At 34.0% G+C, this 27,743-nt stretch overlaps 1 protein-coding gene across 1 annotated transcript in view; it reads right to left on the reverse strand.

Annotated features, from left to right (window-relative positions):
• The window catches only part of LOC130229202 (collagen alpha-1(I) chain-like), a 93,479-nt gene that overhangs the window by 35,393 nt on the left and 30,343 nt on the right, over window positions 1-27,743 (reverse strand). Inside the window, exons 6-9 of the mRNA XM_056457879.1 lie at window positions 24,579-24,713; window positions 9,374-9,976; window positions 6,609-6,653; window positions 6,406-6,525 (exon numbers count right to left, since the gene is read on the reverse strand). Of these exons, the coding sequence (XP_056313854.1) occupies window positions 6,406-6,525; window positions 6,609-6,653; window positions 9,374-9,976; window positions 24,579-24,713 (903 nt within the window). The remainder of the gene's footprint in view (window positions 1-6,405; window positions 6,526-6,608; window positions 6,654-9,373; window positions 9,977-24,578; window positions 24,714-27,743) is intronic.

Consider the following 27,743-nt stretch of genomic DNA (forward strand, 5'->3'; position numbering starts at 1 on the left):
ACCCTAACCTGCCTAGTTAACCTAATTAACCTAGTTATGCCTTTAAATGTCACTTTAAGCTGTATAGAAGTGTCTTGAAAAATATCTAGTAAAATATTATTTACTGTCATCATGGCAAAGATCAAATAAATCAGTTATTAGAAATGAGTAATTAAAACTATTATGTTTAGAAATGTGTTGAAAAAAATCTCTTTGTTAAACAGAAATTGGTGGAAAACATAAACAGGGGGGCTAATAATTCAGGGGGGCGCATAATTCTGACTTCAACTGTATATGCAATGTTACACTGAATGACTTTTTTTATTGGTGCCTTCTGTGAATCATAATGAACCATGTCAGTCATCCTTTTTGCAACAACAACGATAAAATAAAATAAATTAATAAAAAAACTTTTTTTACTTTTTATTTTATTTTATGTAACAAAAATAATAATATTTCATTTTTATTTTAGAATACTCATTTTCATTACCTATATACGTATAATACATGTATTTATATATAATACCATTTTATTTTGTCTCAGTTTACTCTTTCACGTTCAAATAAGGCATTCGTATGTACTGAAAATTAAATGAGCAAACAAGAAAGTGGTTTCAGACATCATATGCATGGATACATAAACACATTAGAGACTGCATGCAAAAAGTGATGATAAGTAATCAACTCAACTATCCCCAAGAACGATAAACTATCTAACTCTCCAAAAAAAATCTCAATCTCGGCTCTTAGAACACTTAATGCCTGTATGTTTCAATTCATCTGAAGGAGAAACACAAGCCAGGGAGTGCTGAAAGGCGTCTCTCCTGTTCAAACAGAGGAACAGAACTGAGGGACAGTGTGCGCTGTCTCTGCTGTGTGGGCTGGAAAAGCCTGGAACCCACATAGACACACAGTCTCTGTCGCACTGTTAGTAAATCACCCAGGCCGCCTCCGCTTTATTCAACATTTGTCTTGGCATATGCTCAATTTGGCACCGGGGCAGGGGTTCGTCTGTCTCTCTCTGCTGGTCCAGTGAAGGTGAGTTTAAGAGAAGCTGGTGACTCGGACCTCCCAGTGCACTTGATTCTCCCATGTCCCTCTGAAACATCTAAACATCTGTCAAAGCCTCCTCAAGACACTGCAATCATTATGCAGAGTGCTACATGGGTAAACGGCAAAACACCACCGGAACAAACAATGCATGTAAGGGTACGGTTTACATTTTTCTAAAGACAAATCATCCCATATTACAGCTGAATGCACGAAATACAGTATATGTGTCATACATTCATCTAACCAAGACAATACACAGCTCCTCCTGTGAATATTTTTTTTCTATTTCAAATATTTCCCAAATGATGTTAAACAGAGCAAGGAATTTTTTCACAGTATTTCCTATATTATTTGTTCTTCTGGAGAAAGTTTGAACAATTACACCTTTTTTGAGTCATCAATGGAGCAAAATTTGTTTTTAACTACTTGAAAATAAGCACTGCAAACATTCTTGTTCAGACAGCAATATTCACTATAAAAAAATGTTCATTTACAGGTTTCGTATTTTGTGATACACAGTTTCTAATTTCCATTTATTTGCAGATTTGAACTGCATTATGGGATATGCATATATAGATCTGTGCTCTGTCGACTTTTGGTGTTAAGAATTCAACTGTGCAGTTTAACAAAGTAAGTTTTATTTACATTTTAGTAGTCTGAAACAATATTTTTGTATGATAGATAATATCTAGAGAATTAAAACAAAATACTGTATATTACTTCAAACTATTAAAAATGCCAATAAAAGTCACAGTTGTTAGAGAAAATAGCCATTTCCTACCATTCAAAATATAATAATGTTGTCATAATGATCAAATATATGATGTGAATGTCATTTTAAAGAGCCAAATATTATAAAATATATAATGAAGGTAGCGGTCTGTGGAGTGGTCTCACTGTTATTAGTGTTTGACAAAATCTATGAATTTAAAATAATAACCACTATGACATGACCTCCTTCTTTTGGTTTCCTAAAGATATACAAAGAAAAGCAAAATGTAACGCTCTTTTTTTTTTTTTTAATTAGCAGAAATATGTCATATTTATCTCATGATTTCATAATAAGCTTTTAGTTGGCATCACTTGCATGACCTTCTTCATTTGTTTTTTCTTGTTTTTTCTCCAACAATAATTTGTGAGTATGCTATGACTGCCAACATGCACAGCAGAAATTCTGAAAAATATAAAAATTGTAATACATTTTTCATGATAATTGAAACTGGTCTTATTTATTTACTGGTCTTATCGCCATTGTTACTTTTCTTATTCATATTATTCAATTACATGTTTGTCTTTATGATAGCTTAATTTTATTTATTTATTTATTTATTTATTTATTTGTTTATTTATTTATTTATTTATTTATTTATTTTGGGGGACATTCATTTAAAAATCACGTGCTATTTTTTTTCACCTTTGCACCCACTCACCAAAAAAATTAAGCTGTCACTTGTGTTTTCATAAAGTCAAAAAGGTAATTGAATGATACGATTCAAGTATCAAGTTAAAAAAGAAATAGATTTTTAGACATCTTGTTATACCCAAAGTGGATGTTTCTGTATAATAAAAACTGGAGAACCGAAATTTTGGAGAAACAACATGCAAATAAATAAATAGACCTTCAATGAGAAATAACTTTAAAACAATTTTAATCAGACCATGATTATAATAAATGGAGGCAAATGATACTTTTTATATAAAATGGCAAATCATATTTAAATATTTAAACATCTTCTCTTTATTAAAAACAGAGAAGATTTATATGGAAGATTTTACTAGTCATTACTTGCCAATAATTTATACAAAAGAACCAGACTTCACTTTCCAAAATAACAGCCAAATTATACAATACACCATAGGAAAGCTGATCTCATATGTTGAAGCACTACCAAAATATATCTTCTACAATGAAGTGCATGGGCCAAAAGAAAAATCTGGTAACACTTTAAAATAAAGTTACATTAGTTAATGCATTTACTAACAAATAAACCTACAAATAATACATTTGTTTATTTGTAAGTGTTTGTTGATATAAATGTTATTCTTAGCTTAGTTATTAACTCTCATTATCAAATGTAAGGATTTCAATAATGATTAGCAAAAGTTGAACTATTATTAAAAAATATTGTAGTATTGTTTATTCATAGTTCATGTTGGTAGATATATTAACTACACTTACACTTCATGGTCCTCTTTAGACTTATGGGTCAGTACAAAAAAAAAAAAAGTTACAAATAAATAAATAAACTTGCATCACAAAAAGATTGTCTAACACAGTATGCTTGCAGTTTTAGAAATACACAACTCCTTCACCTATCACCCATGGCTCGATATACACACATGACTTGTCTTTTAGGACTAAACTAATTAATCATGTTTGAGGACTCTGCCAAATGATGAGGAAGAACAACATTTGGACAAACGTCAAATAATGTCAAGTGGTCACGGGCAAATACAAGCAGATATTCACAACTGTTTTGAATTATGAGAATCTACCGGGAGGTCAGACCTGCGGTTTTACAATTACACTTAAGCATATGCTTAAAAATAGATAGTCACAAATAGATAGAACACAGGGGTCTGGCAGGGACGCAAAGAACGGGTCGTCCAGAAGCCTTGAAAAAGACACAGGGCGGTGGCTCAGTTGATTTGTCCAACTTTGGATGCGCAGGATGATGTCATTTATCCAGATTAAACTAAAACAATTATAATTCAGCCTTGAGACTTTTAGTGCCATCATTTAAACTGTGGAGCATGGATCGTTTTTCAATACTACAAACAGAAAATCGGAAGTTACAGACTTTTATTCCTGTATGATTATGTATTTCGTCATCAGAGAAGGACTGACTGCCATTACAGAGCAGATGCAAATGGTCAGATTTGAAATAAACATTGCCAAAACAATCAGCATATTTATTTAAGTGGATTAACTTGCACTTATAAATTATAATTTTAAGACTAACAATGTGTGCTGGCAAAATTATCACTTTCAATTTTGATTTCATGCAGACTTTAAAGACCAGAATGCAAGACAAATTAAGTTATTGGCATCTAAAAGAATGGAATGATTATGAGCTGCCAAAAAGAACCATTAGCAATCTGGAATTATCAATTACTTCATGTTATAATCAAAGAAGCTGCAAAATGAAACTTTGATTCTGCACAGAAGTCAGTCAGTGAGGACATGAACAATCAACGCATGCCTGTTTTTTCAGTGGTGTCTCATCTAAATGTATCTGATTATGTTCCTAAACTCAACAAACATTAAACCTACCAACGAGAAACGTCCTGTTCAAGTTGTCCATGCAATAAATGCTCAGATTGATTAACTAGTCATTTCAATGTTTCCTCATCAGACTTGGGCTTGAACTGATATAAGCAACTCCAGCATTTACCGTTCTAATAAGAGTATGACTTATAAGAACTGAAGAAGCCCTAGGAGTTAAAACATCAATGGTAAGGGATTTGGTAAGAGACATTTAGTTTCACTGTAAAACTCATTGCACCAATTAGTTTTAAAGGGCACCTAGGTTACCCCTTTTTTCAGATTTAATATAAACCCATTGTGCCTCCAGAATGTGTCTGTAAAGTTTCAGTTCAAAACACCCATCAGATTATTTATTATACCTTTTATAAGTTTCTTTTTTATACCTTTTTTAATCAGGTTGCGGTTTTGTTGTACAGCGCATTTAAGGCTAGTCCTCCCCGCCCACCGTTTCTACGTCCCTTTCTGCGTGGCTTCATCTCCTCCTTCGGCTGATTCAGACAACTGACAGATATAAAGGAAGCAGATCTCACGTAGCGTTTGTGAGAAATACTACAGTAAGAACTTTACTAATGCATTTGTTGTGTTGTGTTGAGTTGCAACGATGAGTGACACACAATGTTATTACAAAGTTCACGCGCACACACACAGATACACACATACACAGCGCAGACACGCACGCGCACACACACAGACAGAGCGCTCGTTTAGCTTTGCACTCTTTTTGCACGCAAATGTGACGTGATACTGGTAATCTCCACTGCTGTATGGATATCTGTTATGTTAATGAACAAAATAAACCTGATTTAACGTCCACAAACCGGGATTGAAGCGTCTTCTTTCATAATTGTTTTTACATGCGGCTGTGGTGATAAAGTAAAGCTAAGCTAAATCACTGTAATTCATTACACACATGCTCTGTTTTAAAACATTTTAAACATGGGAAACTCACTCTTGATCACGTTTGATGATGATTGATGATCCTAGCAAACTGAACACACCTTTTATTCCCGGTTGCTTTGCGCTCGTCCTCTCTTGTTGATATGATTATACACATGACTACCGGGACATGTTAATATGCAGCTGTCAATCAATTCGGTGGAGGGGTGACCACACTCCTACGTCAAGTTACAGTTGGTCTGAAAACCGCTCCAATTGTTCCACTGTTTTTATGTTGTAAAATTGAAAAAAAAAGCACTGGGTGTGTTTATATCACCCAAATATGACAGCCTATACACTATACCTACACACATTTGTCCAAACAGCTTGAAAAGTCGATTTTTCACCATAGGTGCCCTTTAAATTCTGAGTTAAGATAAATCTGGATTGAACTTGTTGAGAAACTGGAAATGTCAATTTTTTTTGGCTTAAAAGATTGAGTCAGCTGAACACAGATATACTCGCTAACATAACTCCTTCCGACATCTGAGCTTTAAACAGTACAAACATGTGCAAATGAAACTAAATGAAATGAGCGTGTTTAGTTTTTGCCAAACATGTTCTTAGAGCTTTGTATGATTACAGTGCGCTGAAGTCATATGGAATGTTTTGACAATGATTTTTGTTCTCTTTCTGGCCTTTGAACATCTTGGGACCCTTGTTCTCAGGTTTCATCTAAAATATTTTAATTTCTGCCCCAAAGATGAATAAACTTGGATCATGGCTTGGAACGACATGAGGGTAAGAAACAGTATTATCATTTTTAAGGTGAACTAATCCTTTATTCATTCATTTATTTTCTTTTCAGTTTAATCCCCTTATTAATCTGGGGTCGACACAGTGGAATCAATTTGTTGCATGTATTTGTATTTCCAACATGCTATTAATATCATATTGTGCATATAAATGTAAATACCAGTGTAGTGTTTCATATATACATGTTGTAAAATTGGGGCAAACTGACCAATCAGATCAGAGTATGCCTTTGGGAAGGACAGGTTTTAAAAGACAAGATCTTTGAACAAATCTTTTTGACTTGATTTAGTGATGCTAAACAGTATAATATGGGAAAATTAATGTTTTTTTTAACCATAAATGCTAGTAAACCTATGCTTAAGAAACATAAAATAATGGAGCATTTCTCCAATATACAGTGTGCTTAGGCCTACCCTGAATGCAGCCCAATCCTCGTCTGTGTTCCTCCACAGGTACAGGGCTGGGAGTCCCGGAGGCCCTGGGGGTCCTTGTATGCCTCTTAGCCCATCCACTCCTGGGACACCTTGAGATCCCTGTCAGGACATATGAGTACATGTAAATGTCATCTTCACAGAGATGCTACAATGAGTTGTATTTATACAATGTTCTTCCTCACCTTATCACCCTTGTATCCAATATATCCTCTTTTACCAGCACACCCCTGTGTAAACAACAAGAGCAATCCTAAACAGAGTCGCACAGTACATTTGAAGCAAAAGTAACATTATGAGGCCACAGAAATACTGTCATCAACCATCAAGTTTACAGAGGATTACTTTCCATGTTCAAATAGAAGCTTGGAAATCATGAAGCAAAAGACTTTGTGAATCCATTAGACTTATGAGCAAATTAATATTTATAGGCTCGTGTCCTTTTAATCTTATGTATATTACGTAATGTGACACTCTCAGACATGCCAACTCGTACAGTGCTGCGCTGCCAGACCCCAAACCGTATGCAAAGTGCACATTTATTACTGCCGGTCTGATATTTTGGATTCATTCAGGAAGGCCATAATTTAGAAATGGGCAGAGGTTGTGATGTATGATTAAAGATGTATTCCTCTGAACTTCATTAAAAGATGAAAAGATTATATAACATTCAGCTTTCAAGCAATGATGCGTTCCAAAATAGGACTAAAATAGATTTGACTATGAAGTGAGTTTAAGAATCAGTTTTCAGACTAGCAATTTAATGCAACTTCAGTTCGTAACGTTCATGTTTCCAGCTCAAAAAACAAACACTGGCCATTTGCAGACTGAAATGTGGGCAGGCTTACAGTTCCAACAAACAGGCATGGAATAAACGCATAACTACTATAAAAGTAATTACACATTTTGATTATATAGTGATGTACTTGTTTTAGCTGCCATTTCATTGGCATCACTTCTGAAATACTTTGTTCTGATTGGTCAAGGTGTGGTTAGATTGACCATTACTCATTAAAATGACATGCATAAAGTAGTCCTCTGAATAATCCATGAAAATATTAATTATGTGTTAATTATACCACATTAACCAACAAAATAATGCTTGGTTTGGAAGTAACTTTAATGCGAGCAGGGCTTTCTACTTTATTACACTATTACAATTGGACAATGAACATTTTTGACCATTGTGCATGCTGAAACATTCGAAAGATTCAGACTGGTCAATTGAGGCATACAATAGTTAGATATTACCTACTATACAAAATCATTTTGTATAAAGCAATGTTGATACAGTATGGTTTCATTGTTACCGTCACTCTTTAAAATTCCATAGCTCCAAAGTAGTTGTCCGATAGAAATCCAAGGAAAACGATAGTTGAAAATGCTAAATATTTCATTCATAATTCAATTCAATTCTGAATATGTAACCACATTTAGTCCACTCATAACTGAAACAGTTTAACTTTAATCTATCTCATATCATATTCAAGGTATCTTATTTTCTCCAACAAAACCGACAATTGAAGACAGTAAATATTTCATTCATAATTGAAACGAGAAACAAGAGAATGTGAATCTGATATGAGATATATTAAAGTCAAACAGTTTCAGTTATGAGCGGACTGAATGTGGTTACATATTCAGAACTGAATGTTGAATAAAAACTTTACTGTTTTCAATTATCATTTTTAATTTTAAAACATCTACTAATTAGTTTCATTATTAAAGTAATTAAAGTAATTGGATTTTAATCTATCTCCTATCAGATTCACGTTCTCTTGTTTCAATTATGAATGAAACATTTACCGTTTTCAATTATCGTTTTTCTTGGATTTCTATAAAACATCTACTATTAAGTTTCATTATTTAAGTGATTAAAGTTATAGAATTGGTTACATTGCTAATTGCATTTAGTTAACTTGTAGTTTGTCATCTAATTTGTCACACTAGTAGATGTTTAATACTGTAGAAATCCAAGAAAAACGGTAATTGAAAACAGTAAATGTTTCATTCATAATTCAATTCAATTCTGAATATGTAACCACATTCAGTCCACTCATAATTCAAACTGTTTAACTTTAATCTACCTCATATCAGATTCACATTCTTTTGTTCCTCCAAGAAAAAACAACAATTGAAAACAGTAAATGTTTCATTCATCATTGAAACGAGAAACAAAAGAATGTGAATCTGATATGAAATATATTAAAGTTAAAAATTTTTGTTATGAGCGGACTGAATGTGGTTACATATTCAGAACAGAGTTAAAATTGAATCGAATTATGAATGAAAATTTTACCGTTTTGAAATAATGTTTTTCAAACATCTACTAATTAGTTTTATTATTGAAGTAATTGAATTTTAATGCATCTCATATCAGATTCACCTACTCTTGTTTTCTTGTTTGAATGAAACATTTGTATGAATGAACCGTTTTCAATTTTCGTTATAGAAATCCAAGAAAAATGATAATTGAAATCGGTAAATGTTTCATTCATACTTCAATTTAATTTAATTCAATTCTGAATATGTAACCCCATTCAGTCCACTCATAACTAAAACTGTTTAACTTTAATTTTTCTCATATTAGATTCACAGCATCTTGTTTTATACAAATGCAATTGTCCCCACTTTGTGTCTCAGTTAATTTTCAAAACCTCAGAGAACTTCACTGTCGCTCAGGCTAGATTTTTGTACATTCTAATAGACATTTTTGAGAGAATATACAAGTAAAACAGTAAAAGACTTATAATAACCCTAAGGATATGTCTACTATAAGTAAGTCAGAAGTGATAACATGCATTTAAACAAGTTTCATGTTCATTCGCTACTTTTGGGGGGTTCAGATTTCAGTTTTGCACATACTAGAACAAGCAAATTGCTTAAACATTTTCAGCTGCGCCCAGAGCATGTGATTTCACCCAATTTCATCAGGATTTTAGTAACTCACTCTTTTCCCTGGTGATCCAACAGGCCCTGGAGGTCCACTGAGAAGCCGGTATCTTCTTCCATCCTTGCCTAATATAACATCTCCATGTTTACGGGCAACTCTTGAAAACTTGTTGTCAGCTTTTCCAATGCCTACTAGCATTTCATATCCTTTTTGTGAGGGAACATCGACCGAAGGCTGTTTAACTACTTGACTAGAGTACCCAGAGATGCTCTGTGAAGGAAGTAAGAAACCTTCTTCAGTCAACTGGTTTAACTCTGGATGGACAGTAGGCCTGAGCAGATCCTTCTGACCAGCAGACATCTTCACATTTAAACTAGAATCCAGCTCAGAGATGTCCCCAGACGGCTTCAAATGGTGCCGCTCCAGACGGCCTTTACTCAAATCAGCTTTCAGTTTTTGAGTGGTGAAAGTCTCTGATGATTTGAAGGTGGTGGACTGGATCTTTTTATCCCTGGTGTCCTTATACCTGCTATGTGTGCTGACGACAGGAGACGTGAGGCACTCAGACTCATCCACCACTACAAAGCCACGGACCGAGTGCTTTGAAGTTTTGTTTGGATAAGAAGAAATGGCCCATTTTTGAGAGGAGACACTGGAGTTCTGGAAGAGAACAAAAAGAGATACAGTAGACTGAGGGAATACAATTCTCATTTAATTTTACTGCACTGTAGGGATTTAAAAGAGTGTTTACGGTTTAAAGTCAGATTTTTCTTGGATTTTCATAAAAAATTACAATATGACAAATTAGATGACAAATTACAAGTTAATAAAATGTAATTAGCAACATGACTAATTAAATTACTTTAATAATGAAACTAATCGTTATGAATCCAGTGATTTAATTTTAACATACTGTCAACAATTAAACACTTCAAGAACTGACATCTAACTAAATATAAAAAACAAATATCTTTAAAAAGAGCACATAAACCCAAATAGGAAATAAAACAGTTAGTGAATGAGCATGTGTTGTAATCTGACGTACAACAGGTATGGTTGAGTATTCTGTTCTTTTTAGGGAGGCATCACGTGACATGATGGCATCCTGTTATGTCATCCTGAATGTCTTTGTCCTTTGTTGCATTTATGTTTCACTCAAACAGTTGATTTGGAAACAGATGCAAATTTAAGGGTCCCAGTCTGCTTGTTTATTAGTGTGCATAAAGGTTCAGACGTAGAGCTGGGCGATTTGACCTACAATCAAAAGCTTGAAAAACTTGACTACGATTAATAAACGATTATTTCATTTATTTATTTTATTTTTTTTGCCATCGTAGTTCACTGACAAGTTTGGTACAGTAAATATGCTCACATATTACAAGTGAGAGATTTTTGAATAAAGGGTGCATTACTTAATTTAAAAATAATTGAAGGAAACACAAACTATCCACTATCTATGATTATTTATGGAACATCAATGTTGAACAATTGAAATTAAAACACACATTGCCTTAAACCAACATGTCACAAATAAAGCCAAAACATCATTTTTATTTCTAATAAAAAAGTGAAAATAAATAACTTGCACTTTTAGAAACAAATTAAATTATCTTCAATGTTTTTCATATTAAAAGTAGAAAATAAGCAGTATCTCTTCTAAATAATAAAAAAAATCTATAGTATATCCTGTAAATAATACTTTAAAGTGCATTTCTTGCATCTTATGTAATGAAAAATATGCTTTCTTAAAGTACAGTGCTTCGCATATACAAGTACACCCCTGACAAATCTCTCTTTTAAATTCATACTTTAAACAGAAAGCTATACAATATTATATTTGTGCATATACATTAGATTAGTCAGTACTGAAGCCAAATCTGGAGCTTATCTAAAAGAACTTACAATAACGGTCCAAAAACTAGAACACCCAAATTATATATAGAAAAATATTAAAAACAAATTTAAAAAAGAAGAAAAATCAAGAGAAGCAACAAATAAATAAATAAATAAATAAATAAATAAATAAATAAATAAATAAATAAATAAAAAAAAAAAACATTTTTGTTGAAATTTTGTAGGTTATAATTTTTTTTTGCAATATTTTGATTAAATTTAATTGTATTATCTTACGGTTTCTAAATATGCTTGGTGACTAAAATACTATTTTAATAAATATATCTGTTTAATTTTCCCAAGGATGGGTTGCAGCTGGAAGGGCATCTGCTGCATAAAACATATGCTGGATAAGTTGGCAGTTCATTCCGCTGTGGCGACCCCAGATTAATAAAGGGACTAAGCCAAAAAGAAAATGAATGAATGAATGAATGAATATCTATTTAATAAATCGGTTTGTTTAAATGGACCAAACTACATTGCCTATATTCACTGAAAAATGGATAAAAATATTGATTTTCAAAATGGGGTGTACTCAATTATGCTGAGCACCGTATCTCTGGCTTTCCAATCATCATCAATGTAGTGCAAAGTAAGGCTCAAGAATAGGTCCATCATCCTACTTGACCAGAGATCAGATGGGCTGCAAAGTGGCTAAAGAAGTATAAATCAGCTTTAAGTAGGATCACATGACTCACACACGGTAGGGAAAGTAATTAAAAAATAAATAAATAATAAAACGACCTGGAGAAATTTGACTGATTATAGGTTCTGAAAGTCGATTTCAAATACTTTTTGATTAATTAATCAAACTGAACTGAGTATTTGCATCAGACTTCGTTTTAATAGAGTAAATCAAAAGTCTAAACACACCTAACGAAAATAAATTTCTTTCAGCACAAACATTATAGTCAATGTTACTTGAATAAAAACCAAAATCATACTGAAAGCATTTCCATCGTTTGTCTGTGCCATATACTGTGATGTAAACTTAGTGTTTTTTAGCTTTCAGAAAAAACTGTTGTGTTCCTTAGTGTGATTGAGCCTTCATCTAATTGTGGACACAAGCATTTTAACCAGATAATCATTAAATACAGTGGGGTTAAGCACCCTTTTTTCCCAACCAAAAATCAAGCGCCGGTTGATCACTAAAATAGGCAGCATGAAAATTAAGTGAATATTACACCAAATGAAGAGATAATCAATCACGATAAAGGCAAACGGCCTACCCATGATTCCGAGCTCAGAGACCCAGAGGCTCCATCCCACTGTCCTCCTCTCTTTCTTTAACAATAAGCTACAGAGAAAGAGCAGTCAGGCACTTAACACTGTAAGGCGGCTGCCTAAGATGAGAGGGACACTTGATCCTCTCAAGGGTGACACAGCTCCCCAAATAATTGTTTTACCCTCCTCAGTGCTACAGGTTACATCTTTGGCTGGAACTGTACCGAACACTGGAACAACCCCTGCGAGAGACGCTGGAGCAGAACCAGACGCTACAAGACACAATTACACTTTGTTCAGAAGATCAGCCAGTGAGATTGTTTGAGAGGAAGTCAGTTACTAATGCAGATGCTCTGGAATATAACGAAGGAGCATATTCCATGTTGAAGATTACAGCTGATGACTTCCGGTTTTCGATGTGAATGGAGTAGGTGTGTCTAGCTCATTGTCTTAGGAAGCAGAAAATGGCATCTAAATCAGTCAAAACATCAAAAAGACATCTAAATGAGGTATCTAAATCAGTCAAACAAGCAAGGAAAGACTACAGTTGATAGTGTCTAATAATGCTCCATGCCAAACAAATTAAAAAACTGGTTTACAAGTATAGAAGGATGCATATATATATATGTACAACAGTTCTGTCTGGTTCTCGAATCTAATTGGCTGATAGCAGTGCAATTAGCCGTCCTCACCATTCTGTATTACTCTGCCCACATTTAGTAACACCAGATCAATAAAGATCAATGAGGCGAGAATGTTTTTGTTTAGATTGCAACTATGCAGTTTATTTATGAGGATAGTGCTAAATTTAAATAGATATAATTTCGGAGATTCAGCGCATCAGCATCCATAAGCCTGTCATACTTAGAAGACCAAAGACAGTGGACGCTCTGCCACAAGAGGCCTCAGAGACCGCATAACAAGCCCTTAGAGGAGAGGAGAAAAACTGTGTAAATTCAAACTACAGCTGATCAAATCATTATAAAACAGGTAAGTGACTTTCTAAGTCAATCTCTCTCTTTTGTATGTTGTAGTGCTGTGTTTATACCAAAGTAATTTGGTAGTGTTTGCTTTGCTTTGGCTTTTTCAGGGTCAATTATTGTGATCGCTCAATTGCAACAGAGAAATACTGGGAAATGTCTCAAGAATGATGGCATTTCATGCCATTCAGTCTTATAATCTTAAAATGACAGCAAAATCACCTGTTTTGTCATGACTTTAGATATTACACTAGAGAATCATTCAAATTCTAGCTCTAAAGTGACGTTTAGGAATTATTTATTATGAAATTATGATTATGAAATGGTTTCTGCTGTTCTGACATCAGCTGCAAATGTGAATGAATGGCGAAAGAAAGTAGTTCCTCGTACAAAAGGATTTTTAGACTCTCCGTGTTTGATTTTCTTTTTTCTATACATGATTATGCCGTCGAACTGTTGTATAAACCCAATATCACACTTGTAGTTACGAGTGTGATATTGCTCATATACACCAATTACTAAAAAAATAAAAATAAATAAATAATAATAATAAATAATAATAATAATAATAATAATAATAATAATAATATAAAAATAACTTTTTATAAGGTTTTTGACCAAATAAATGCAGCCCCAATGAGCAAAAGAGGCTTTAAACCATACATACAAACACACAAAAAGAAAAACACGAAGAAGACCAACAACAAGAATAAGACCAAGACCAAAAAAAAGAAGAACAAGAAGAAGAACAAGAAGCTTACACTCAAACTAACTCAACCAAGTTAAACTAACCTAAGTAGAATCAGCTTAAAATTAGAATAATCAAGCAAAACGACAAAAAAAAGTAAGATTTCAAACTCTAAACACAAAACTGATTGTTAAACTATTCCCTGAACTACATATCAGACATGTGTGTAAACATGAGGGGAACTAACATATAACTGAAATGACCACAAGTTATTTGAATATTCACAAAAATGGCTCAGTTCTGAGGCAAGCTTCAGAATCGTTTGCACACGTTTGGCATTCCTATTGCAATAAAACAAAAATATTTCCAAGCATGATTTACAACCCAAAAAACTCTTCAGATACTTCATGGGTTGAATGTTGTTTACCAATATTTTGCACTATACCACATCTACTATTCAAACTACATTGTCATTTGTACTTTACTATCATTTATTTACAGTGTATATGATAACTATGACATTATATTAGCTGCCATTTCATTATGTAGTTACTAGACAACGACAAGTTGAAGTAACTGGGACATCAATGAAGCATCTTCCAGTAAAGGTCATAACTACTAACGCAGTCTTGAGCTTAACAGATACAAACAAATGTTTCACACAGACTGGAAAATGATGAAGCACAATGTCAGAGCTTGAAAGTCGAGGCCCTGAGCAGGATATTATCAGTGTTCATCATGGCTGACCCAACAGTGAATAATGTGCAGAGACACCATAAATCAAAGCAAAAGACACAGGTATGAGGGAAATCCTTGCAGGTTATTTGTTGAGAAACCCAGGAGGGCAAATCCGGCACTCCCATCCAGAAAAAAAAAAAATGAGTTGGAATATTTTTGTGTATTGTCAGAATGGCAGTCCATAATAAGCAAAAGGCGGCTGAAGATCTCATATCACAATATAAGTCATCTCATATTCTGATAACCCTATACAGCTATTAGTCCTCATGTAAGTGCTATTTCCTAAGTGCTATTTAACAGAAATATGAAATGTTCACAGTATTTCCTCATTTCTTTTCTTATTTCTTTCAGTGTGGCTGAAAAATGTTTAGGTCAATATTATTAGCCCACTTAAGAAATATCTATTTTTGATTGTACAGAACAAAATATTGTTATCCAATAACTTGCCAAGTTATACTATATTGCAAACTTATTCATACTCTTATTATATTTATTTTAGTTTAACGTATCTCATTTTATTTCATTCTCTAGATTTTTGATAGTAGTGCACAGTGTGTTATGTTGTCAATTTATGTTGTTTGATGGAGCACCTTGGTCCTGGAGGAACATGGTTTCATTTCACTGCACTGTATAATGTTGAAATGACAATTAACCCAACTTGACTTGACTTAAATTAACTAGGTTATTATGTTGACTAGGCAAGTCTTTAAATTGCATTTTAAGTTGAACAGTATCTGGCGAAATAAGTAGAAAAATATTATGCACTGTCAGCATGGCAAAGACCAAAGAAATGAGTTATTCTAAATGAGTTGTTAAAATCTTTATGTTTAAATGCGTGTTGAAGAAATCTTCTCTTAAAACTTGGGAAATAATAAAAAAAACAATGTTGTCTTCATCTGTATATCATGATATAAATCTTTTATTTGAATCAATTCAACGTTTATATCTATATATACACCCAGTCAGATCTGAAATCATTCATATCTCTGGCCAATCCTGACTGCCACTTTATGTTCAAAGGTGAATAAATGATCATTTTTTTCTTTTCCCACAATGATACCTTTTATACACTGTCTTATTATCTTTTGGGAGAAGCCCGTGTCATTTCCTGTCCAAACAAATACAAAAAAATTTATTATAATAATAAAAGTGAATAAAAGATAAAAGCTGAATAAAAGTAACTAAATCAGAATTTTCCAGTGGTATATATATATGTATATATATATATATATATATATATATATATATATATACATATATACATACATATATACATACATACATACACACATACACATACACATACACACAATGGAAGTCAAAATTATTAGCCCCCCTGTTTATTTTTTTTCCCCCAATTTCTGTTTAACGGAGAGAAGACTTTTTTCCAACACATTTTTAAACATAATAGTTTTAGTAACTTATTTATAACAACTGATTTATTTTATCTTTTATAATATTATAATTAATATTTTACTAGATATTTTTCAAGCACTTCTATACAGCTTAGTGACGTTTAAAGGCTTAACTAGGTTAACAAGGCAAGTTAGGGGCAATTAGGCAAGTTATTGTATAACAATGGTTTGCTCTGTAGACTAACAAAATAAAATATAGCTTAAAGGGGCTAATAATTTTGACCTTAATGTTTTTTTTTTTTTTAAACTGCTTTTATTGTAGCTGAAATAAAACAAATAAGACTTTCTCCAGAAGAAAAAATATTATCAGACATAATGTAAAAATTTCCTTGCTCTGTTAAACATCATTTGGGAAATTTTTAGAAAAAAAATTCAAAGGGGGGCTAATAATTCTAATATATATATATGTATGTATATATATGTATTTAGCGAGAGAGAGAGAGAGAGAGAGAGAGAGAGAGAGAGAGAGAGGGAGAGGGAGAGAGAGGAGAGAGAGAGAGCATTATATTTAACAATTTTTTTATTACTTTGTATAGAACTTAAGAATAAAATGAAAAATAAATTCAGAAATATGAAATAAATTGTTGACTAACAATAAAATAAATGTAAAATTATAAAATAAATATTAATGAAATATAAAACTTTTAAATACTGATTACAGGACCAACATATTGCTATATTAAATACTATCTGTAACCATTACTTGTGCTTGCAGCTTTCTCCATGTTCTGTTATTCTTGTTTGTGCCTTTGTTGTAACATTCCGCTTATTGAAACACTTAAACATGTATTACCAAAAATAATATATTTTGTGATGCCACAAAATAAACAACAGAGCATCATATGAAACAATAGACTTTTATTTTGTCAATGTGATATATACAGTATTGCAACACCCTTAAGAAAACTACAGTTAAGTTGTCCACAATTGACATCAGCACCTCAGGTCAATAGACTATCTGGACCACAACAATAAACACCCACTTAACTTGTTGTTGACCTCCAACTTTACTGGTGTGTTACGATCTTAACCTCAATTCAACCACCATTTTCCACCTCATTTGAGTTCAGCAAGTGGACATAATCACTGGAAGGTCAGTATTGTTGATTTATGCAACAATGCAGACTTTTAAAGAGACAGTTCACTCAAGAACAAACATGTACTCAATACACTGTAAAAAAAGTTGCTCACTTAAAATTAAGTTGAATATATTTTACAAGTCATTTTAACTTGTATCAATTAAGCTGACTTAAACATCAAGTAAAATTTTGTTCAACTTAAGAAAAAAATAATTGAAACTTGATTAACTTTCCAAAATAAGTCAATTTAACGTTAAAAACATACATTTTCATGATCTTAAGTATTTTTACAGTGTATTTACTGACTCTCAAGTGGTTATATTGTGAGTTTCTTTCTTCTGATGAACACAAACATTTTGAAGAAAGCTGAAAATTGTAACCATTGACTTCCATAGGAAAAAAAAATATGCATTGTAAATTATTACAGGTTTCCAGCTTCCTTCAAAATGTTTTCTTTTTGTCTTTAACAGAAGAAAGTAACTTAAAGTTATGAAATAACTAAAGGGTGAGTAATTGATGACAGCAATTTCAGTTTTGGGTGAACTATCCCTTTAAGAAAGAGTTCAGACATGTCAGCTCCCATCTACAATACAATTCCCTACTTGATTTTTTCTTTAGAACAATATTTCTGTTCTGTCATATTTTTGTGTAAGCTTCATTTCTAAACATCTAATCGAACATCTGACCATCTAGTATGTTAAAATAAAATCAATCACAATTCTAAAGGAAAAAACTTGTATTGTTTTCCTACCATGGTTTTCCATTTGCCCTCCACATGCAATCCAAGCACAAGCAGCAGATCTAGTAGAAGGTAACATCTCACCCAGGCACTGCACACCATGATTACTGGAGATACACAGAGCACCACAGTCTCTGTATCCCTGCTAAAGTTCCCAGACAGTGCAGGCTTTCTCCAAGTGCCCTCCCAGAGAGAGAACCTCCCAGACACTGAGCTGTGCCCAGGCTTCACACACTCCAGCCAACTGAGCCTTCAGGCAGCCATTAACATCAACAGCACCCACATAAAACGTGCAGCAGCCACTTGTAGAGTCCTATTTGAATTACGTCCGCAGAGCAATGTGGGCTAGTAGGTTGTTTTAAGGGTCAAGGAGGATATACAGTACTCTATAAAGGTTTGAATCAATAAAATTTTACATTTTACACAAGATTCCATGGAGTAGCAAGATTCCATATGGTAATATTTATTACAGTATTGATTCATCTTTGTTAACAGCAGTTAATTAAAATAAAGTTTGCATTAAGTCATTGCATTAATAATTGTATCATTTAAGAATGAATTTGGATCTAATATTAGTAAATTCTAAATTATGATTAATAAATGAAAAGTGTGACCTCAACTTGTAATTTTTTTTTAATTAGTCTCTTGTGTTTTCTTTGGCTGCACTTAATTACAATTAAAAAATGCAAACTGATAAATTCAGTAACATTTAAATATTACTATAAAATTACTTATTTTAATACAAATGTTTCTACTCCAGTAGCACAAAAACTATTTGAAAAAATGTTTCTTTATGATATTGATTAAAAGATAATCTGAGAATATAGATAAATGAATAAATGTTACAGCTGTTGGCTGCTTGTGCTTGTGTCATGACGTCACTCACTCTTTGTTTCCTAGAGTCTGGTCTGCCTTTGCACTCCTGCGGCAAGTTGCGCTATGGCAAATTGGCTATAAATATAGACTGATGTTGAGAGGAGAGAGGAGACTTCACTGCCAGCCATCAAGCTTTATTTATTTTATTTTAATTTCCTGCCTTTTTAACTTAAGTTTTACTTTATTATGCTTTGTTATTTGTTGGGCTGTTAGTCTTAGGTTAGTGTTGGATATTTGTTGGAGAACATGAGTTTTGATTCTTTATTCATTCTTGCTTAGTTGTGACACATGATTTGTTTGATGGTTTTGTTGTAATAAATTTACTAGTTTAGACTAAACTGGATTCATGTGTCCTCTTTATGTTGTGTTCCCTTGTGGATTAAAATTTCTAAAAAAAAAAAAAAAAAATGGTTCGGACCATAAATTGGGGGCTCGTCCGGGATTTGAACCCGGGACCTAATCGCAATAAATTATAACATCAATAGCAATAAATTATAACAATTAACTAGCTAAAAATATATTTAAAAAAATAAATTACTATTATTATTATTATTATTAATAATAATAATATGATGATGATGATAATTATTATTATTATTATTAATATTTACAGATTTCCTGCAGTATGGATACAAACTTAAAAGCAGCATCGATGATTGCTAATGTCTAGGTCCATTTTGATCAATGCTGCTCCTTTCCATGCAATAAAAGCCTAACGTAATAAAGCCAAAAATGTTCCAACTCTTCTGTGACTAACAGAAATCTAAAATCCCTGTTTGTTGTAGTCGCACATGTCATTTAGCCAATTACAAACACACAAATTGGCCATGAGACAAAAGAACCAATGACGTTTGGCATAACTGAAGTTAAACCTTTGACATGTCACATTATGCGTCAACAAGAATGACATTTGAGAGCTATGCTGAAGAAGATTGCTAATACTGCAGAGAATCGTCTCTGTTTTTCCTCAAACAATGTGACGAGTCAGAAGATTTGACAACATAAATCATACAGTATATACTTTCATGGCACTTTTATAGATAAGCAAGACGAAGGGGACTCATGCTTGAAAATTTCATGAGACAAAGTTTTAAAACCAAATTAGGAGCGATTTTGCATAAACACAAGGGATTTCTCCATCACAGCTGAAGCGTGACAAATAGAAAACACATTCGGACAACTAAAGCCTGCTGAGACTGACACACAAGCACACAGAAAAGGACAGATTTATGACAGCCCCAGTGAGCAATCAATTACAAATGACAATTTGTTCCAGAAATAACTTGATGAGGTTAGTTTGATTCAAAGCAAGTTTTTAGCAGACCTCCAGCTCTCCGAATCAAAGCAGAGTGATGTTGCGTGAGCATAAGGTCATTAAAACACAGAGGATTAGTGGTAATGGCTGCCATGGAAATAGAGGTAACTCAAGAAGATCAATCACAGATGAAGACTGCCTTGCCTGACTTTTCTGTGAGACCCTGACTCTGAGGTTTCCACGATTTCACTGGTGGTGGGTGCTGGAAGTCACGATTCCACATAGCCTAATTGATCAAACAGTAGAAACCATGAGGATTGGTGGGAGATGGTCTTTTCATCTAACATGTGTAATGTGCATGTATTTATGGAGGAGTTTAAAAGTTTAAAAGTCTGAGGTCATGAGTGGAAAAGGTTTTTATGCATTTGTCATCAATTAATTTAATACAAATTACATTATATTATGGTATTGGGGAAGGTTTTTGCCACATTAACACAAATTCATTAGAATTACTACAAAAAAAAAACAAAAAAAACTGAAGCTGTTCTTTTTAAAGTGCAATATATTTAAGTACTTTATAATATTAACTAACAACATGTACTTACTCGAACTTTATGGTTGATTGCATGTACTGTTATTATTTAATTATATTATAATTTTTTTATTAAAGAGCTCCTATTTTACCTCTTCTCAAGATGTAAGGCAAGTCTTTGGCATCTCCAGAACACCCATTTTGAATGTTATCACTCGATTAAATTAGCGTTATCAGTGGTTATCAGCTGACAGATGGGCCAGTAAGGGCCTTCTGCACCTGCTGGTAGGCTTAGAGGGCTGTTATCATCCATCCACAAGGTAAATCAGTTTTTACATTACTGTGATGGTTGGGTTTAGGGTCAGGGTAGGGATAGACGTTAATAAAATACAATTAATGGGAAATTGAATAAATAATAAAAATAATTCTTGTGGTTAATCAGCTTCCTAATAGAGAAGACTACAGATCCAGATCTGTTTTTACATTACTGTGATGGTTGGGTTAGGGGTTGGAGTAGACATTAATAAAATACAATTAATGTGAAATTGAATAAATAATATAAATAATTCTTGTGGTTAATCAGCTTCCTAATAGAGAAGACTCCAGATGCAGGTCTGTTTTTACATTACTGTGATGGCTGGGTTTAGGGTTGGAGTAGACGTTAATAAAATACAATTAATGGGAAATTTTATAAATATAAATAATTTTTGATAATTTCCGGCCGCAGCCGTATGTGATCTATAGCTGATTAATCATGTGGATGAATGACAACAGCCTTCTGAGCCTACCAGTAGGTGCAGACGGCTCTACAGGCCCAACGCTCATTCAATCGAGTGATAACATTCAAATCGACAGTCCAGAATGTGTCTCTAAACTTTAGGTTCAAAATACGCATCTGATCATTTATTAGTCCCTGCTGAATATGTGAATTTTAGGGTAAGTTGTAGATTGTAGCAGTTGACATTGTAGCTGTTTTTGTTGCCTGTGCCTTTAAATTCAAATAAGATGGCTTCTCCCACCCACCATTCCCACAAGCGAGTCTGTTTCTACTGCTGCATTACGTCAAATAAACAGCAGTTATTCAGTTCATGATTCAGTTTATGAGTCAAAATACCAAGCATTAGGTTATTTGATGTAATTGTTGTGGAGTTTATTTAAGCACTTCTGGAACCATAAGTCACACACAAATACATCAAATAACCTTACTTGGTATTTTGACTCATAAACTGAATCTCTGCTTCATCCGCATCTGTCTCTGTTCGCAGTACACACAGACACGCACACACTTTTAACTGTGCACTGTTTTTCATGTCTACTTACAGCAAATGTGACAGGATACAAAATACTGTACACTGCTGTATGGATATTCATTATGCAACTGTACAAATTAAACCTGATTTAATGTCCACATTTTTTTAGATAGTTGATTAATGATATATGTTTTTTTTACAGAAGTAAAAAAGTCTTGTATTAATCCTCAGTTACACTGCAGGGTTTTTCCAATGGGTATTTCAATGAGTGACCTACAAAACAAAGGGTTAATGTGGACTGTTAAACCCCATTATATGCATATTTATGTGAACTGATACTCATTTTAGTTAAGACTTTAGTTTATGGTGTGTTTGTTTCACAAATTCTATATATTTACTGTAGTGATAACAGAAAGTGAATGTCATTACTGAACATTGTTCCTATCCTTTAAATATAAAAATTCTTTTGCCATCAAAAAGACAATTAAGGCAACGTCAAGAAGGAATAATGTGGATCAAATGTAATTTGTGCCAATTGCCATTGGAATTTTAAACACTGAGGTTTGAAAATAGAGGTAATAAAGTGTAACCAATTAGAGTTGGGTTTTTAATGTGATGTAGGAGTTCAATGTTTTTGTGTTGCTTCTTTTTTCACGTGACATAATGATGTTGAATGTAATTATATGGTGAAGCCGGACAAATTTCTACTTGTAAAGAACGTCTGAAGTATAATAATAATAATAATAATAATAATAATAATAATAATAAATAAGGTGTAATTGCATTAATCTAATCCTCATCCTAACCATACAATACTGTAAGTGCTAGTTGTTTATTCAAATATTTGACAAAAAAAAACTCAGTGCTTAATGTCTACCGCAAAATAGTCTCGCCATATTTTTTGAAAGAAACTTCCCAAGCTGAATATTCAAAAACTTGACACTTTTCCTAAGTTTATAACTACTTTAAGACTTATTTTAGCTTCAAAAGGCTGCGCTAAATTACAGTGCAAAGATTGTAATTGCATGTCTAACCTTTATGAAGGCAGAATAAATGGATGATAGACAAACATTTCCAAGAACATTTCCATGCTGTGCTGATTGACATGTGCAGAACAGAACTCCCACAGTTCCTCTGCCTCAGCTATAATTACTACATACAGAAATTATCAAGAGTTCAGGGCGAAAAACTGCCAATATCTCAGACTATATCTGCACAAATAAAAGGCATTACCTGGTGCTTATGAAAGGAGGTATTTTAATAAATGTGGCAGTTCAGTCAAGTAGACAAGAGTTTAGCTGATAACAGACATTATGCAAAGTCAACTTTAATTACTTGTTAAATAATACCAAATCCAGATACAACTCTGATAGACGAGACAGTACTAAAACTCCCATGGTAAAGGATGTGTAATAGAGATTTACCTCAATCATTAAACTTAAAGATGTTTTTTGTTAAATAGTACAGCTTTTTCTGTGCCAGTGTGTGAGATTTTAACTGAATGCCTGTCGTTATCTCACTTCCTGTATTATAGAATACTTTGGGCCAAATGGGTTTGGCTTCACTTGGTTTTTTGGAGACTGTATTCATAATTAAGTGATTATCATTGCAGTGTATTTTGTATTTGGTCATTTTTTAAATAGCATCATCAAATTTAATTTAGAAATTAATAACTATTTAAAGATTGTTGATAATAATTAATAAACACTGCTTTCATCTCCCATTGGTTAAACTAATAAAGAGCAATGGACACCAGATGCTTTTTAGGCAGTGGTTTAATTTCAGATTTAGTCATCTAAAATAACCTTTTACATTTTGTCAAAATGTATACGTTTATATATATTTATATAACACTGTCTTAGTACCTGGTAACAATGAATGGCCGTCAGTGGAGGAAAGTTGTTTGGTCCTCCAAGTGGGTGTTTTTACATGGGCAGGACGTCTCATTAAAGCTGTAAGTATCAGAGCCCACAGCCACCTATACAGACAGTGTCCAACACTGTAGCCGCAATCATAAATGCAATCAAATCCTAATATATGTCAAATATAAGCCCAGTAAACTTCTGAACGAATGCCCTGCTGTGCACAGAGCTCACTTCAAGTACAAAGCAATAAAGGCGTCTAATGAATTTCCAGGAAATTTGCAAGCATTGGAGCTGTTCCTGGAGTACACCAGCAAACTCTCAAGCTGCCCGCTCTTTCCCAGATGGGGCGTTTATCAAACACGGCCCACCATCTCGGCACAGCTCCTCTCTGTTACAGCACTGTGCTGAAACAGGACAGTTCCCATGATGATAATTTATCATCACCCTCCCCATGTAGGGAAATACAGCAACAGCTTTATAAGGACAAATGAGAGGACCTAGTGATCCCTTCTTTCCCATTTATTCAATTTCCTGACCTCTGAAGTCATCCATCTTCTCCAGCTGAGGTTCATTCTCCCCACATTGTACTCGGGCTTTGTCCATTCATAGCTGCATAATTACTCACCGTGGAACTGTTTCTCTGAGCTTTTATGCTATAATTCATACACAGATCGCTCGTAAAAATGAGGGTCTGTAATTAACATTGGATGTCTCTTATTGTCTCTTACCAAATCATATGATTCTCTGGGTTCAGGCCTGAGTCCGGGAACTGAATGCATGTTGGCAGTATCATCTGTGGCAGAGGAGGGATCTGATGTGAACATTGTCTCTGCTGTTGAGCCAGCGGAGGGTGACAAAGGGCCCTGTTGGGGAAATAGAGGCATAGGTATAGATAACTAAAAGATTATTAATTACAGTTAATAAACACTGCTTCATCTCCCATTGGTTGAACTAATGAAGAGCAATGGACAATGGATGCTTTTTAGGCAGTGGTTTATTTTCAGATTTAGTCATTTAAAATAATCTTTTACATTCTGTCAAAATGTTGTATATTCTCTGCATTCATTTAGTTTATTCTAAATCTGCAAAAAAGAAAAAGAAGCTTTACATTCTGATTTTGTAATTTTGCCAAAATGAAAGTGAAAAATCTAATTATTAACTACTGACCATTTAAAACAGCCAAAGTCTTTCTAGATTTTTCTCATTTAGAAACATGTAGTTTTGTGTGACATTTTCATCTAAGCGTAATAATTTAGCATTTTACAGAATGTGATATTATTTTAAGTGTCCCCAGAATGAGTCTTTGAAGTTTCAAAATACTTCACAGATCAAGTAAACCATGCTGTAAATCCCCATTTAGGAAGAAGCAAAACCACACTGTTTTTGTGTGTCTCTTATAACGTAAATAAGCTAACGCTTCCCTGCACACATTCCAAAGTAAGGCAGTGTTTTGCACCACAGTTACTTCAGCATTATTCTAAAAAATTGTCCATTTAAATCTCTTATGTTGTGTTTTGTGAGAACAACAATGTTAATTCAGTTTTGAATCAGCTGTCAAAAGCATCTTAAAAAGTGAAGCCAAAACATTTTGAGAGTATTGCAGTATAGCTCATAAACCCTGCTCTCTCCATGCAAATGAATAGGACGTAAGCTAAACTAAACGACAGTATGCACGATGGGACATTTCAGATAAATTTTTATTAAAAGCACACACACACACACAAAAACGTTCATTGCCATTTTGTCAGGTTATGAGAATGAAAATAGCTGGGGTAGAAATACTTTGTGTATCAGTAAATCAGATCTGTGAATCAAGCCTTTAGGCATGACAACAACAATCCACTAACACTGCTCAATCAGGTCTGATCACATGAGCAAAAATGATCTCAGTTCGATATACAGTATTGTGTCATGTTTGTTATGAATGTTCACAGAAAATAACTCAGAACTACAATCAAGGCATTTGAGTTTAGAAATTGTGCTAGTAGAAAAACTGAAAAAATAAAATAAAATAAAAAACTGTTAGAATACATTTTGCACACTGTTAATGTACAAACAGCAACCATTTAAACCAGGGGTGCCCAACCTTGGTCCTGGAGGGCCAGTGTCCTGCACATTTTAGCTCCAACTTGCCTCAACACATCAGGATGGATGTTTCTAGAAAGCCTAGTAATGCTGAGGTCACACTAGTTTTGTGTGTGAGAAATTCTGTTGTACGGTGTTGGGAAAGGGGGCGAGATTAAACAAAATGATTAGAAATAAAAAAAAGCAAGCATTTGGTCCATATTTTACATTTCTGTCCAGAGAGGTCATGTTTTGATCTTCGTTTGATCTCACACAATCACGTGATGCGATTTCACAGGTCAGAGTTCGCCAAGCTCGAACTTTCCAACACATGAACTGCGTAACTTGGTACACTAACTTGCGTTTCCGGTCTACCGCATTTGCAGTGCAATGTGACCGCAGCTCTAGAGCTTGATCAGCTAGCCCAGGTGTTTCTGATTGGGTGAGTTGGATCTAAACTTTGCCGGACACCAGCCATCAGGATCGAGTTTGAGCACCCCTGATATAGACTAAAGAGAGCTGAAAGTGTGAAGCTCAACCCTGTTCCTGGAGATCCATCTTCCTACAGAGATCAGTTCCAACCCTGATCAAACACACATGAAACAATTAATTAAAACCTGAACAGTACTTAATAATTACAGGCAGATGTGTTTGATATGGGTTGCAACTAGGGCTGTCAAAATTAGGGCGTTAATGCACATGATTAATTTGCAATATTTAACGTGTAAAAAAAAAATAATAATACTGCAGATGCAGTTTTTTTAAATTTCCTGTTGTGGTGGATATGTGTTCAGGGCTGCGCGTCCATAGAGGCGTAGCAGAATAGTGAGAGAACCCCCCGGTCCTCACTTCCATCTGCTACACCCACCCCCTCCCTCACGGTTCTCACTTTCATCCGCGAACCGGTCATTTTCTTTTTAACTTTAGGGTTGAGGGCGGCGTGATTGCTGTTTGCCTAGAGCGCCAGTTCAGCTTGCTCCGGCCATGCGTGTTTTTAACGTGCAAAGAAATTTGGAAAAGACCAAGGAAGTGCTTTTAGAAAGAAAGTTTCAGTATAAAACAATTAATGTCGCATCACCAGGCTATCCAGCGTTTCCTCCAGAGTTTCATGCAATATCGGGTGTTTCATTTTTAATCTTTCAACTTTAACTGCAGTTCAGCATGTTCAGGATGTTTTGATGGAATTTGATACCGGATGCCAAACGAAAAGAAAAACCTACGCATTTCAGGACTTGCGTGATCCTTTAAGGTAATCAAAAATAACTGCTTACATGGTAGACTCTTAATCAGTATTATCTTAATCATAAAAGCGGAGTATTATTGTCCATGTAAATGTACTCAGTGAAAGTGCCAGATGATGTCACAAGCTGTCAAAGACAGCCCATTTCTCTGTCTTTAAGTTGCTTCCATGAGCCCTCAAATGTTTCATTAAGTTTGACGTGTTTCCCCCAACACGCAACTTTAGTAAAGCATCTGCTTCACGTTGCTGTGTCAGAATCCTTGCTTGTAAAATACAGCCATACTTTAGATCGCTTAGTTTAAGCAAATTTGATGAACGCGATCATGCGTGTTGATGAATGAAGGGATGCCTCGCTCACCGGGTGCGAATACTACGTGGGTTGTGTGTGTGTGTGTGTGTGTGTGTGTGTGTGTGTGTGTGTGTGTGTGTGTGTGTGTGTGTGTGTGTGTGTGTGCGCGTATGTAGTCCACTAAGAATCCAATATGGAAATAATTTTTGTTTGTTATTGGCATTGATTGTTTTGAAATTGAAATGGCACTTACATGCCTGTGTTTTTATTTCTGTAATAAATACACGTTTCGTGTTTAAT

The sequence above is a fragment of the Danio aesculapii genome, chromosome 5 (genome assembly GCF_903798145.1).
Source record: "Danio aesculapii chromosome 5, fDanAes4.1, whole genome shotgun sequence".
Lineage (NCBI taxonomy): Eukaryota > Metazoa > Chordata > Actinopteri > Cypriniformes > Danionidae > Danio > Danio aesculapii.